The sequence below is a fragment of the Bacillus rossius genome, chromosome 3 (genome assembly GCF_032445375.1).
Source record: "Bacillus rossius redtenbacheri isolate Brsri chromosome 3, Brsri_v3, whole genome shotgun sequence".
Lineage (NCBI taxonomy): Eukaryota > Metazoa > Arthropoda > Insecta > Phasmatodea > Bacillidae > Bacillus > Bacillus rossius.
The window spans coordinates 54,501,020-54,517,892 of record NC_086332.1 but is presented as its reverse complement, the minus strand read 5'-3'; the positions used below and the strand labels follow the sequence as shown (position 1 = coordinate 54,517,892).

Here is a 16,873-nt window from a genome sequence, read left to right as displayed (position 1 = left end):
GCCCTTTACTCCGGTGCGCAACCAGGATAATGGAAATGGGGGAAAAAGGTTATAAGTCTTTAAGGATGCAGATGAACGACACCCATAGCGAAATAAATGAATAAATACCTTAGTTTCAAGCGGAAGATTTTAAAAAATACCAGGAAAGAAATATTGATACACCGAAGAAGATATTTAATGAAAAATAATATAGGAGGGATATATATAATGGAAAGTGTGACCAGATCTCTGATTTTGATAGTACTTTTTCTCCACAGAGAAAAAGATGCTATATCAAAAAAATATGTTACCTTGTTTGGTAATCGAGTTTAAAAAAACATAATTTTCATCAAAAAGTTTTTGAAAATTATTTGGTAAATAATGCTAATAAATATAAAATTTTACGTTAAAGGCTATGCACAAAAGCTACAAAATACATATGCAGGCTTAATTATACACTTTCTGCAAAATTTAATGAATGATTTGGGAAACATGGTTGCACTAACGTGCATATCCGTACTCCAAATATCCTCCCCCCCCCCTTTTTTTTTAAAAAAAAGGCAAACCCAGAAAAAAATTTTTTAATTTGGTTCTGTTTGTAATACTAAATATATAAACGAATATGAAGAAAAAAATTATTTGCAAAAACTGTGTGTTGACTTTGAGAAAAATTAAAGTTTTGTATTGCTTAGTTATTTTGTGACCGATTCTTAGTGAATATATTTTATTTTCGTAATTGTTTTGAATTGAACTTATACAATTTCAAACAAAATATAAGATAAATATCACCATGGGAAACACCCACACCAAATTCTTTTACAAGTGTGTAATAATATAAATTATTTTTGAATGGAACGAAAATCAAACGTTAGTTGGTTATAAACATGTGTAGAAATTCTAAAAGATATGCCTGTGTTAGTATAATAAGTATCGTAAATTAATTTTAAAAATTTACATAATTTTATGCTTTTTACTTTTTAACTATTTACAAAAATGCTTTTAAGTGTCTTTTGCTTTTTTTGGAGTCTTATATTATTTATTAAGGCAAAATTAACCAGGCATATATGTGTATTAATGTTTGCTGACCCTAGCAACAAAACCAGTTAATACAGACAGTAAAAAAGTATAGTTTTCTACGAAGTTCACAGTTGGCTAGCATGGTCTCTTTCTTTTGTATGATATTTTTTTAAGAAATGTTTGTACTTTTAATTTAATTTAACCACTTTAGAGAGAAAATAATTAATTTTGAACCTAGAAAAACATTTTAGGAAATTGTTTTTTTTTTTCCACAATAATTCAAAACAGGGAATTTTTTGTTTGGTAATCACTTTTTTATTTTTAAATACTTTTTGTGTTTAGTTATTTGATTTTTTATTTACAGCAGTTGTTAGAATTTTAAAGTATATAATGTGAATTTTAATTTTAATCTTGTAATAATTACGTTTTTAAATTTCACTAAATGCAACGCAAAAAAGTTTTTACATTTCTTTTAGAATTTAATTGAATAGGCTGACTTCAATTTAGTAAATGTATTAAATTTTAACTACTTTTATTAAGAATATTGACAAAAAAATTAATTTTCTTATCACAAGGTTTCTAATCAAACATACAATATTAAAAATATTAAATTTTATGACTACCCTCATTTCAAGTTATTTGTAACATAATTCGTAAAGCACTCAACATAAAAAAAATTACGGGCACATTGAGTATCAGCTGCTGATAAACAGATCCATGGGAAACAAGCTGGCCAACTTAGATTGCAGTGTACTATAAACTTTGCGTTACTGCAGTACGGTACACTTAACTGCGTCGCTACAACGGAGCGCTTATGCCGAGAAGCACTGACGACTGAGTGCGAACCATTGGCTCAGTGATTCGGGGTGGTTAAATTGTGTTTCTCTCTCTTCAGGTTTATAATTTCCCTTCGCGGCCAAAGAAGGACCCAGATAGTGAGTTAAATACACTCGAATGTGTAAATATAATTCTCTCCTTAAATTGACTGTTAGGTATTCTTGAAAATACGAAAGAAATATTATACATATGCACATTGCTTTGACAGTTGGCTGCGGCAATGAGAAAGAGGACAACAAAAGCTATTCTACCCCCAAAATCGTTTCACTTAGTCTGTTAGACGAGTTCCTCGTATTACAAATGGAGATGATTTTTTTCCTCCCAACTCTGATCTTCAAAGCATCCCCCCCTCCCCCCCAAGGTTGAAAAGATGCTCGAGGCAATGTTTGCAAAGAAAATGAACGGGCTTATTTCGGAGCGCCAAGGGCACACAACAAAAGCGGAGTTCTCAGCGCGGATTGAGCCGCGAGTTCAGTTCAGCCATTCGATACGCAAATAAAGACCACTCTTAACGGCCTGAAGAAGTGGTCGTTTAACATTCCACCACAACGGGGGAGGAAAAGAAAGGGAGGAATAAATTTTGTGCTTGGGGCGGTGGAATCTGCGTTGTGTGTAATCTCTTTTGTGCCACAAAATGCTAGTATATACATGTAACAATTCTGCGTAGTCACTTGAGTTTTTTTTTTGGAAGACAGTTTAATCCGGTAAACAGAAAGAAACGCCACAGTTTCCAAATTTTTTGTGAGTCCATTCCGCTCAAAGCTTTCGCAACCCAACAAAGGCGACCGCAAATTTATCGTACTAGCCCTCTATTTATGGTAATAAACAGGATTGATTTATTCGGTAAAACACGTTCTAGTCTTCCAAGTTAATTGGAAAATACGAGTTATATCTGGCGAATGGGAGCAACGAGCGGAGTGCGTTGTGCCAGCGCCTTAATCACCGGATATTATATGCCCATGCCCACTAGAATAGAACGATATGACTGGCAATGATTCGTGTGACCTATACACATTAAACAAAAAAAAACCTTAATCGCGTACCTTACGACATTTTATTTTGCTATGGTGACGAGTTATTTTTGAGAGATTTAAGTAATTTAACGTTTAAGGTAATTACGTAAACTGATTCAGGGACCGTAAAAAATTGCTTTAACTTTTCAGATAGTCTTCGTACTTTTATTTTATTTTATGTGTGGGAACCTTATGTATTTTAATAATAATGTTAAAAACTTAATTAATATAATATTTTCTAAATATTTTAGTTTTTTTATTAGTAATTTTTAAAATGATTATAATGAAGATTTTGTTTAAACTATGATCAGATTAAATAGCCCTTTCCTCTGTTGGATTTTAAAGTTTAGTTAGCCGAAGCCACAATATAAAATATTTGTTATATTGCTATGCAACTATAATATAATTAAATAAACTGGATATTACACTGTAATATTTAACTTCAATTCTTGATTTTAAGTTCATAAAATATTAAAAGCAAAGATTTTTCTAATCAAATAAGGTATAAAAAGTAGCAAACAAATAGAGTACAGTTATGTTTACATGTGGCACTACGCTGTATGTGATGCTTGGAATATAAACCTTTCACGACTCCGGACATGAAAAAACAAGCAGTGAAAGTGCCGACCCCGCTTCAAAATCACATTTCGGCTTCCATTGATCATATTTATAGGCTTTTACCGGGAAAGCTATTTGTTTAGCGAATTTTTTTTATATGTTTCGACGCTGTTTCCGGTTCTGTAATAGCCTGCTGGGGTTAGGGTGTGGGGAATTTTCGACAATCCATGTACAGTTTGTGACCAATGTAGTCTGTGTTCCTGTGAAATAAAATCACTGGAAACATTGCGAAACGATTCCAAAGCTATAGCAAGTAAAAACCGTAACTTGCCAACTGAAGAAAATCACAATCGGTTTATTATGGCCCTGGTTGTCGTAATGGGCATGTTTGTTGTTTGAATAACTTATTATTATTTTTATTTTATTAATGTCTTTACTTAAGTTTGCGAAGGAAATACAAGAAATGTAGGTTGTGAAAAAAATACTTAAGTTCACACTATTATAGATTTAATTTGAAATTATTTAATATACTATAGGATGGAAAAAGGTCATAATAATATTTTTAAGGTTGGCTAGAAGTTAAATAATTGTTGGGCGTACCTGACATAGATAACATAAAAAATTCATAGAGATTATTTAAAGTTTTCCTTCAAATGAAAATAACGTAACATAAAAATCTTAAAGCAAAACTCTTAGTTTGAGAGCAATAGCTACTATAGTCAGATGTTGATGAAACATTTTCAAGCATTTTTAAGCGTCAATAAAAATGTATTTTGTAATCATTTCGTAAAAAAAATATTTAACACAAATAAAGTTTTCAATATAGTAAAAAGTTCACTTTTTAATATTTTTCTTGTTTTTTACAAAAAATTTAAGTATAACTATTAAGATTATCTTATGTTTTCTTTGTCATTAGATTTAGTTTCCGTGTTGAAGCCAAGTTAATGATATTTTTAAGTTCTCCACGTTTATCTGCACTTGATGACAGCATATTTAGCGGTGAAAAAATTGAGCACACAAAACTTCAACGCCGTGACGTGGCTTGCAACGGAAAATGCAAGACTGTCTTAGTGCCATGAACATACAATACATCGCTGTAAATGAAGTCATGGTAATAGGAACCCAAGTTATGTATCAACGAACCTCCCAGACTGTTACTGTAATACAAAATATTTATATTAACCAGTAAAATCTTGTACTTACAATATTAATCCTCTTTCATCACTCACAGACTGATATTATTGTAAGTACAAGATTTTACTGGTTACTATAAATATCGCTGACAGTCAATGTGAGCTACGAAGTTGATAAGGGACCATCCATCCCCCTAATTGAATCAAACACATGGCAAAGTACGCATTTTCGGTGCTGTTTCGGTTTATAGTTGTGTTTTGAGCCTTAAGGAGTCATTGTCATTTCACGACGGCGCCTCTTGGTGTTGAATAAAACTGGACTGGTTCTAGTGCTTGGTATAGTTAAACCAGCGTTCAGGCTGATAACCATACATAAATACAATAATACATGACTACATTAATACCATTCATAAAATAGGTTGAAGGTGCCATTCAAATATGTAGAGATCATTCAGCTAAGGTTTGGTCACTACTTCATTGTTAACCAGCAACACGTCAGATCTGCTGTATTTTCTTTGTATATTCTTCTCACTGACATTTGGTAATTTGTGAACATGCGGATAATCAAGGTTGCTGAATTTACATCCATCAGAATTTTTTCGTCTTGTGTTATTTTTACCTAAGGACGTGATATGCAAAATCTTCATGAGAAATGAACGAATGTTAAACATAGAAATAAAATCACATGCAAGCCCCAAATATTCTATTTATACTATGTCTGATACCAGGATCATTATCGAATAATGGTGTAAAAAGAGTGATAAGATAGAGGGCCTGGACTATGAAAATGTGCTTAAATTGAAGGATGAATTGAATTGAAGGTGCTTAAATTGAAGGGTGTTGAAGGTGACAAGAAGTTTTATTGTTTGCACGCCAGTGACAGAAAATCATTTGAGCAACAAGCAGTAGACCAAAAGTCGTTTAACCAAAAATCTTTTTAACCCAAAAAAAAAGACCCATAGTCGTTTGACAAACAGTCGTTTCTCTAAAATTCTGGGACAAATGAATTTTGGTCAACTGACTGCTACCCGCTCTGATATCTTTCCCATACTAGATAGTTTCTCTTTGTCAACTCGGGTGCCTCGACTGCTGATCGGGTTAAGAGGGGGAGTCCAGGGGGCGAACTGACCTGTGCGGTAGACGACGGTCTTGCTGACGCGGTAGTTGGCATCGGGGATCCTCAACTCGCAGTCGAACAGCGTCGGCGACTGCAGGTCCTCGTCTCTGAGCACCTTGTAGGCCGTTATGTCGTAGGAGCCGCCCCGCGACACCGACTCCACCACCACGCCGTCGAGGTTCGTCCTGCGGCACGCCAAACACCCCCGTCACACCCCGACGACGTCTTCTGGACACGTGGGGAGGCCCACATCGGCTTACGATTTGACGACAGAAACTGCGATTTCGTTTACTAATAGCACTCCAACGAGAATCACTTTTGTTAAAATAATATAATATTAAGGTTCGGCCTCAAAAGCTTTGTTAGTTATTATTCATATATTTTTTGTTCACTATTGTTTGGTTTTTTTTATTCTGTAAATTTTTCTCAATTACTTCTGTCAGTTTATATAATTAATCTAAATCAGCCTTAACAGATACTTGCTAATCACTTTTACAGTTCTAAAATAAGGCTTAGTAAATATCGGGTGAGACAAATTGTGATCCAATATCAAAGGCAAGCGAGTTTTCGGATAAATTTGCAAAAAAGAAACCCTTAAATCTTGGTAATTAAAATGAAATAAAATGACTCATTTGGCTAGTGGGACCGATTGTTAAGGAGTAGTTTGACGAAAAACACATGTGAATCAACCAATAAATAACTATACCACACTCACTGCATCTCACCTACTGGATATATCATGACATATTTTTTGTCACTTCTTAAAAAAATCAGCCGTTCATAGTTAAAGCTACAAATGTAGAACTGAGCAGGAGGCGCATGCGGCCTATATCATTTGCCGGTAGTCCATCCTTTGGAGAAGAATGACGAGTGCTCTGCGTCACCACCACAGAGGTAACGCAAATACAGACATGGAAATTCAAGTATGTTTCTAGGTCATGTTTCTAGAATATGAACATTCACGTCCCAAACACGGCGACACTATATTTACATCTAAACCGTCTATAACTGACTGCAGTGAAAACGGTGGATAGTGCCGATTTTGGAGAGAAATATTTAAGAATAAAAATTAATCTGGTAAGTAGTGTGTAAATGTCGGTCCGGAAACAGGCTTCAAAGCTGTGGATTGTCGATTGTGTCCGCCATATTGGATTTTGGCGTCAGGGTGGCCATCTTGAATTACCTTTACGTTCAAAATTTACCAAAATTAAATTGAGAAATGCTTACTGTGTATAAACAACTATCGAGCACATCCTAATGCCAAACTCACTTCTATACGTGGTAGCGTGGCCGAGCGGTCTAAGGCGCTGGTTCAAGGCACCAGTCTCTTCGGAGGCGTGGGTTCGAATCCCACCGCTGCCATATTTTTGGAATTATGTATTAGGTACATTGTACAGAGATTAATAATGCTCTTCTGGTTGAGACGGTTGTAATTTTACATTTTTGCCATTTTTGGCAAATTATGACGTTAAAGGTTATGGTCAAGGTCATCCAAGATGGCCAACGTGACGTCACAATCCAAGATGGTGGATACAATCCACACAATCCACAGCCTTGAAGCCTGTTTCCGGACCGACATTTACATACTACACTGGTAATCTGATATGTTCCAATTAGCTTATGGAAAACATATATCACATTAGTCAAAGGAGAAAAATTATTTAATTCAGTCGTTGATTATCGATAGTGCTAGCTGCTACGGGAACCACATGAAAATGTAGTAAAGAGTGGCTTCACTTAAATTGGCTATTGTTTTAAACTCTTATTACGACGTGGACTGATTTTAGGTACAAAGCATTAAGCTGGTTGGCATTTTCTTGATGTGTTGGACTGTTATAATTAACGGTAACTTATAATATTTCTTTTATGAAGAATTTGCCTGAATTGAACGAAGAATTCTTCGTAATTTCATAAAGCTGGATCTTCGTAGTAACTACGGCATATTTTAAATTTCGAGTTCTGTTTTTGGTACAGACAAGAAACACACATAGGAGAAATAAAGTTTTTTTCAAAGTAGTCTTAACATTTTTTTGAATGATTTGTTTCTATACCAATATTATTATTGTGGGTTCATGTTCAAATAAAGTCAAAGTCACAATCCAAGATGGTGGACACAAGAAGATAACTAATTTACGAATGTCCCTGAATATTTGGTTACCAGCGTTCCTTGTAAATTTCAGGTGAAAATTTTTAACATTGTGCAATTATTACATTGATAAAGAGGAATCCTGATAACGTAACAATGTCTCATGACATGCTGATTTTGCAGAGGCTTGCCTTTGCCTTCCGGAGTCTGGAAGTGAAGTGACTGCACATCCCCCAATAGGGAAGGAAATTTTCTATAAGTAAAAAATCTAAGATAAGGATCACAGGTATTTGCTGCCATCGTATTAGGTTTCTTTGCTTGAGTTTTAGCATGTACAAAATAAAGTTCAACATTTCGGTCGTCGTTGCAGTTGCCATCCATCATCCCAGGATTGTAGTGTAATCGAACCCATGACTTTTTAATCACCTGCTATAAATACTGACCACTAGACAAACCTACCTAAATACGAAGACTATTTTTTTCCCACCTCCGATGAGGTATAAAAAAATAACATAACATAAATATTTTACCACCAAAGTTTAGAAGGGTCCTACTTATCATTCTACATAACTGTCAAAACTATCGAGGCGTTTGTCATATGGTGAAAAAGCTTCTCGATGCCTTCTTCAAAGACGTCAGCCGCCAGTGAATAGAGATACAGTGCCAGTCCTTGGATCTACCTCTCCCTCATGACGCCGCTGTCAGGCGGATGGACTAATAGTGCGGCGCATTCTGTCCCACTGTTCGCAAATCTTGCGATAAGTTTTGACGCGATTAATCCCTCCGCCTTGCAGCGGCGTCATGGAGGAGAGGGAGATCCAGGCCCTGTATCTCTCCTCACTGATGGCTGACAATTTCGAAGGAGTCTTTGAGAATCTTTTTTTACGATATGACATATGCCTCGATCGTTTTGGCAATTTTGTAGATTAGTAAGTAGGAATCTGCTGAACTTTTTGCGGTAAACTTTTTATGTTATATAAATTTGTCTTTTTTATAGCCCATCGGAGATTGAAGAAAACCTTGGTTTTACTAAATTAGTTTTATTTAAAGTGCAGTAACAACCCCATTAGAACTAATAGGAAGACATTCGGTTCTTATACCACAGTGTCTGTCAGCATATTAACTGTTACCTTCTTCATTAAGAAATATATTGCGTAAAACAAAATTTAGCCAAACACTAATTGTCCACATCCACAACCCCTACAGTAAACTAACTTCACCGTTTTTCATATCTTCCAAAATTTAAGTTTTACAATTGACAATACTTACATTTCGAGTTGAAAAAACTTTTGTTGTAAAAACAAAAGCTTCCCAAGAACCAAATAAGCCTAATGCTCAGGTGTGTGTTGTGACCTAAACTGGTTTCGCCCTTCAAATTAAGGCTTTCATTATTATTATAACACAATGATTGCTTGTAGAACAGTAAGTTCTTGGTAAGCTAAACAGACGGGAGGATATAGGTATGCATCGCTCTCTAAAACTCTGCACAAGCGGTAGGCCTAATTATGCTTTTTCAGTAAAAATTCAAATACTGAATCATAGTAATGCGTGTTGTTTTGTATTATTTGTGATATAATACTTATGAGGCTGTAAAACAAAAAAAAAACTCTAACTTCTTTAAGTGATATTCAAAATCTTTACCTGAGAGAGCCATAGCTATTTTCCAATAAAAGTAAAATCCTTGTTACTCTCTTTTAACTAGTTGGCTTCCACTGCGTGGTAATAAAAGGCTCGTCAGACGTGTGTTGGTGAACTTTATCCTTGTACCTCAGCCTCGCGCAACCGCCTGTCATCAGCAGTGAAATGTTAAGCGTCTGAGGATGACGTCTGTTAGGACGCAGGTATCTCCGCGGGGTAAATACACTCTGCGTGCACCGTGCTCACAAAAGCACGTCTGTCTCTTCTTCGGGCACGTCACGTGGCTTGCGGTGATTACGTGTAACGATCCGGTGCAGCTCCGCCAGCGCACCGCAACCCCGCCAACTCCACAATCCCTGCAAGAGGACGACTTTGATGACTCCCGAGGCTGCGCCTGACGGCTGTGTGCTCGACATTCGCACAGAGGGACTGCCTTGACGTCTAGAAGCGTTGCCGTCGGGCCTTCTCGACCACAAAGTTGTCTCACACGGCACACAACGTGCAGAGTTTAGAGTAGAGACCCAACTAATATTTAAATTATATCTTTAAATGCAAAATAACGCACTTTGTCACTAATTTGTTAGCGTGCAGAACTTTGAAAAATAATTATTTATGTATATATGAAGGTGAGATTGAACTATCCCTATCTATTATAAGTAAGTTTTTTATCAATCCCAAAAAAAAATTAAAAATGTGAAGTTTTTTAAAACCTTCTACATAAAATTTTATTTTGTTATAATTATTCAGATATTGTTTTCACTATAAATATCAGCGATATAATACTTTCTGTAATTGTAAAGTTTTTTGTGTATCTGTTACCACCTTAGTTTAGAAATTTTCCTTCTAAAAATAATCACATTGAAATACAAGTTTGTTTCTTTTCAAAAATTTAGATGATAACTTAATTTAAAAAAAGGCTTTAATGTTAAAGGGTTGGAGCGGTCGCAAATGTAGATATAATTTTAAATTACATCTTGCAATTTCCATCCAAAATCACATTCTATCGCATGGCATATTGACGGGCAAGCACGCAGCTTTACCTGTACATTAAAATGTTTTTTAAACAGTACAATGTAGTTGGGCGAATGCTGTAGGAAAGGCAAGACTGTCAGGCCGATTTGCACCGTCGTGACTAAGAGACAAAGGAAATAATCTCTCCTGATTAAATAGTTTTTTTTTCTTCATCTAGCTGGTTTTGCAAGCCAGGGTTTTGATTAACTTCGACCGTGCCTTTCTGAAACTTGAAAATCTTTTTTTTTTTTTTCGTGTCAGGTTGCCCCAGGCTCGGCAAATCTGCAGCGGAACTGCGGGGACGCGGTGTGGAAACTCACATGGTGGATCTGTCCCGGTCTTTGTAGAGGGCTATCTTGGGCTCCGGGTAGACCCCCTGCGCCCGACAGCTGACGTTCACCGAGTCGGGGTCCGGCTTGGAGTGCCTCAGCTCCAGGCCTCTGCCCTGCGCTGCAACACACGGGCACAAGCACGCCGCCGGTCACGTCACTGCCACTCCTCCACCACGCAGCGGACTCTGCTGTTCTCTTCCTTCACTGCAGTAGTTTTAAATTAAGAATTAATCTCAAACAAACCAATCGTAATGGCCATGCACATTTTTTTTTCGTGAAAACAATTACAGACCAGATGTGTCTTAAATTTTTTTTTTTTTTTCAACAAAGTCTTTCTTTTGAAGGTTGGCTGAGTTTATTTTAAGTACATGTCATCTTTCGTCACACCAATAATAGCCGTCCAGTCCTGAATGGCCCGACCAACCTCTCTTGCAGTCGGCCGCCAGTTACAAAGGACGTACCTCATTGCAGTCTAATGTGCGAACAGATTTTTTTTTCGCGAAAAATTCATCTTATTACGAATCATCCACATAACTTTAAATACGTATAAGCTACGCCAAGTTCAAAATTAGGAACTTTGAGTTCCGTTATAAGCAATGTAAACACACGGGTGGAAAAAATTTGAGATTTTTAAACTCACAAATTTTCGAAGGTTTAGCTAAAACTTAAAGTGAATCTTGTGAGTTAACTTTTAAAAATAATATTTAAAAAAACTAAAAAAAACGCTTTATATAGAAAACCAAACTAAAAAATAGAAAATAAATTTTAATAAATTTGAATTAAGAATAGTGAAAAAATTTTTAATAAATTTAAATTAATAATAGTGTATATAAGAAAAAAAGTATTCTATTTAAAAAAAGCGTGGGATGCATGGTGTCAATAGTTATAAATATTTAATTGACAAATATGAATAGAAGGATTATCATTTCGATAATATCTTTAAAAGCACCCCACACTTTTTTTTAAATAAAATACATTTTTTTCTTATGTACACTTTTAATAATTTATATTTATTAAAAACAACATCTGATCTCTAAACAGTTCCCCTTCACCCTGTGTTCAGCCCGGGCAACGCTGGGTACTGCAGCTAGTAAATTTAGAAAATGATACTTATGATCAATCAGCCCAAGGTCTCAGGTAAAGCAAAAATGTATCCCAAGTGTAGCATTATATCTGCATTATGCTGTAAAATTTACTGTGGATTTCGGCCATATTCTCATGTTTTAACAAGGATAAAAAGTTCTTGAGTGTTTACTTTATTTTGAGTAGGATGGCATTACTTCTGCCAATAAATTACCGTTCATAATTTCGTAGAAACGGTCGAGACAACATTTCAAGTAGTATTCTTGTAGAGATTTAGTGATAATGTGTATTTGGCTTTAAAAATTTATTATTATATCTTAGTTCAAAACCACATTTAATTATGTAAATCTCTTACTTTATTATGCTCCAGCTTCACGTAGCTTCCCGACAGACGTTGTTCTGCCAGTTTATAGTAGTGCTACATAAATAATTAAATAATTAATATTTTGGCCGACACATTGCTTAAATGTTGTTAATTTAGCTTTATATTTATTACAAAATTTAATAAAATGAATAAGATGCATCTGGTGTGTGACACTATTCCACGTAAAAAATACTTTTAGTGCAAATTATTACTGAAACCATTCTTTTCGAAAATTTGCGTGAACTAGCATGTCATTAGTGACAAAGGGAATAGCATTACAAATTCTCCTTATAAGGTTAAAAAAAGAATATAAGACATAAGAATGAACCCGTTTTCCACGTAATAACTAGAAAATAAATTAAAAGAGTTTATGAATATATCACATTGATTTATATAATCAGCATGTAGTCTAAAGAGTGTAAGATTCGTAAATTGACGCAATTGAAAAATAAATATAAAATATTGATAACTTACTATAGTATATTTTGCATTCTCTTAACCTGTTTTTTTTGAACAATATTTGTAATATCTATATTCTACTATGTAATTGTAACACAAAATATTTTTTTTTAATATTCAGAAAAATATTTTATTACGTGGCGACGTACACTATTACGTGGCGACTATCACACTACCATTTTTCTTGTACGGAGCTACGCCTTATTTATAATTAACACTGCTCCCTATATATTGAACAAAGTACAAATTCAGTCATAGCTGTGGTTATAAATACGTACAAACATGCCAGTCTTGCTGAGACCAAGGAAGATGACACAGGGTTTGAATACTAGACTTTCATTTGGAATGAGCTGGCTTTAAATCCAGTTCCGGCCATTACTCTCTGATTTCAAGCCAGATAAATACCATCAGATGGTTTCTTATTCAATTTTCCTACTGCAAGAATAATTCAAATAAGAACAATTATTTTGTTAGCTTTCCACACTCAAGTAGTTTGTAGCTAGCTACACGGTAATTTTTGCACGATTAAATTTTTTTTAAACAAGTGGCTGAAATATTTTATTGTAAAGATGTAAAACAAAGATTGTACATTTTTCAAACATAAAATTAACAGACAAACAAAATTTACGCTTTTACTAAATTTTTATGATAATTTTGGCAACTGCGATAATTACTTTATAAAATGCACCATTAGTTACAGCTTGGTCACAGGAATGCACTGCACAACTTACACAGTTATATATGACAATTTAGAATAACACCTTTCGGCAATAATTTTTCAACGATTTTCTTTGTAGATTACTAACAAATTTGAGAGTGCATAAGCGGTAATCATGTAACAAATTATACAAGATTAAAAAAAAAAATTAAATCTAAAATGTAATTGTGGAAAAAAAATGTCAAGTGATACATGCTACCAACAAATATTATGTTCAATAAATTCATTTATTTTGTATACAATAAAAACCTCTAAAGTAGAGGTGAATAGAGTGGGTTGAAACATTTCTCTGATTGATGTACAGGTCATTGCATAATACGTACCAAAGGTGGACTAAGTCCACTGCGGATGATGTAAGAATGATCCCGGGGCAAACAGACGACTCTGAATGAAGGCCCCATTGTAGTTCTAAAGCCTCATGCACTCTGAGGAAGATTGCTGCGGCTTAATTACGAACACTCGCGGAGAGAAGTGAGGTATTCCCCACGCTCTACCAAAACAAGTACCACATTCGATTATTATGAACCTACATGTGGAGTGCGTTTCTTTTTAATCTACGAGCTTTGTGAGCCACGGCATGAATCAATGACGTAAAATGACAACCAAACATTGAACAGTTAACGTAATTCATTGAATAAACTACTGTGACGGTAAAACAAAATGATTTTGTTTAACTGCTAACTGAAATATTTAATTCTAGTAGCTTACTTTAATTTCTCAAGCATCCTAATGTTTGGCTGATTTGTTTAGTGATTGTTTAAATTAAAGATGCAGTACAAAATTTTGTGATTTCAATCCTTCCAGCCGAGTGCATTTACATATCAAGCATAAAACAACAGATTAACAAAATAAGCTACTACAGAAACAGTTCGTGACCTCAATTAGGGTTTACGATAAACTTCAGGTTTGGTAAGTTTTGCTTTCTAAAACACTTAAACTTAGAGTAGCTCGGTAGGCAAAATACTATTCAAAATGCGCGTTCATTCCCAAATGTTACAAGACTTTTCTCATTACTAATCGGGGTTTAATGAAACATGCTGTGTTTGAATTCACGTAGTTTCTTTCGTTGTTACCATGTCTTAAGCAACGGAAGTGAGTGTTCTAAAACAAGGCCACTGAAATTCAAACTTAATTTTGGTTATAATATATTGATGTCTAATATATTAGCTATTGGTTAGTGTCATTTGACAGAATTAATTTCGTGAATCGAACGGAAGTAGAATGAAACGGAAATGTGTAACCATGGTGATACCATCTGTGGAGAATGACGTAAACAAAAGATCATACAGCCAAAATAAAACTTTGAAGTATTAACTGTTTAATGTATTTTAAGAAGATGGGCAGGACTTTAATAAAATTTCATATTCGAAAAATTAGTCAAAATCGGGGGTTTTGTATATTTGCAAGTCTTTATCACGTTTACCGAAACCTTTTCATTATATTGTTTAAAAATTTCGGTCCGTAAGTTCAATGATTCGATGGTCGACGTAGCTTCTCCGGCAGAGAATTCTAGTGGCGGGTGCGGAAACTACCAGTGATTCACGTGTAGTTAGAAACCCAATTTGCGTATATTTATCATTATTTGAAAATAATTCTTCGTTCATTTCCGTGACTGAGCTTCGTATCATAAGTGTATTTGCAACATGAGAACAAAATAATTTGCTCGTTACCACGCTTATATGTTACCCATTCTGATGAGCACTGAAGGAGTCACTTCTAATTTAAAATATCAAATTTTGGTGTTTTTTTTTTACGCTCCAACTGTCAGGTCGGTGGGCCAATCCGGCGGCAGCTCATGAGGTAATATTCATTTGTGTGCCACGCGTTCCGGCCTTGTCCGGGACCTCGCTCGCTTCGACCCACTGCGGGACTGCCCGAGGAATGTAAGCACTGTCTGGACGGAGGGTCAAATGGTCCTGGGGATGAGGTGTAGGGGGTGAAGACGATATGGGCCAGCCGTGGCGTAGTTGGACGGTCGTCCAGGGCAGTTTCGCCGTCGGCAACAGCTGACAGCGATGTCGGGGACAGTCTCCCCCCTCCCATCTATTGACCCCCCCACGCACCCACTTCACGAACAATTACATAACTGCCTCGGTAAGATAGGTTCCAAGCGGTCAGGCGACGAGTAACGGCTGGCTTGCTGGTGGCTTCGTGCTGATGTTTACGTATACTTGCGGTTGGAAAAACTTACGACACAACATTAATCTAAACAATCACGTAACAAAACAGCCAAAAACCAAAAATGCTTGCGACATGAAATTAAAATACTGAAAATAAATATCTCAGTAACCAGTGAAACAAAATCAATTTTTTTTCCAATAAAGTAGTTTATTCAACGATTTCATTAACTATTCAGTTGCAGTGGACCAAGTACAGGTTTGGTCCAGATTACGTACCAACTTTTACATCATTTAGAGATATTTTATACCCGTTACTTAGAGGTTTTTGATGGTAAACATCTTAGCCTTCGGTATACGGCATTTTGTAGGAGCAATCTTGGGAATGGAATGGAGTTTTTTTTAACGGAAATCTGTCCCTATACACGGTGCTGCTATCTGTGGAAGTCTCAAAAATCTTGAACAAAAAATTATGGATTTGCCTAATTTATCAGTTTATATTAAATTTAGCGAATTTCGGAGGATATACTAAGCGTAATGGTGTGCTAAACTAAATAGCATAATAGTACCACTGTTATTTAACACTTTGTTATAATTATTAATCATAAAAATGACAACTTCAAAAAATACGGATTTCAATTTTGACAATCCTTAGTTAACACTGAAATGAGATAGCGCAGTGATCGTCATACTTTAGGTACACAATAAATTATTAGCCTGCATATATTTGACGCCAAGTATAATAAAATATTTTCGTGGTGGAATTTTTACTTGTTAAATATGTTATGCTGCATTGGCTCAGTAATGTTAAGGTTTGTTTCTAGGGATGATTTACTGATTTCTGTCGTTGAAGCAAATATAAATAATTACATAATATTGGTGTAATATCTGTTTAAAAATCTTTCATGGTAATTATGTTTTAAAGTATCTATTTGACTACAACTTTTAGTTTTAAAAAAATACCTAAATGATAGCGCTGTGTTTGTTATAATTTAGAGAACCACCAAAATGTTAAATATCTTTGACGCCACGTTTCTTCCAACACATTTTTCCTGGATAGTAAATCATAGGTTTTATTTGTTACTATTATAACTTGGTATGACCATTTTAGTTTATAAAATGTATTCCAGGATAGTTTCACTGCCATAACGTTTACTTTGGCACACCAATACACTTAGTACATCCCCCGATGTTCGCGAAACATGCGCGGGTGCATGTGGCTACACGAGGGTCCGCCATCTTGACGACTTCGGCTCGTGGCTATAGCAGTTTCTGCATGCATGCGCATTGGACATTCAACCCGTTAAATACCCGTTGTGTAATGTGCACATATTTCAATGCATTTCTGGTGCATAGGTACTAAAATTTCACTCTCAACGCGCTTAAAGAAGTTAGTATAACCTCAAAAACG

The 16,873-nt window shown here is 35.3% G+C and overlaps 1 protein-coding gene and 1 non-coding gene across 2 annotated transcripts in view; one reads left to right on the top strand and one right to left on the bottom strand.

The window, feature by feature from the left end:
* The window catches only part of LOC134530706 (uncharacterized), a 466,998-nt gene that overhangs the window by 154,504 nt on the left and 295,621 nt on the right, over positions 1-16,873 (bottom strand). Inside the window, exons 3-4 of the mRNA XM_063365805.1 lie at positions 10,710-10,839; positions 5,667-5,839 (exon numbers count right to left, since the gene is read on the bottom strand). Coding sequence (XP_063221875.1) covers positions 5,667-5,839; positions 10,710-10,839 — 303 coding nt within the window. The remainder of the gene's footprint in view (positions 1-5,666; positions 5,840-10,709; positions 10,840-16,873) is intronic.
* Positions 6,935-7,016, top strand: Trnal-aag (transfer RNA leucine (anticodon AAG)). The gene has a single exon. It is a non-coding gene; the product is annotated as a tRNA-Leu (tRNA).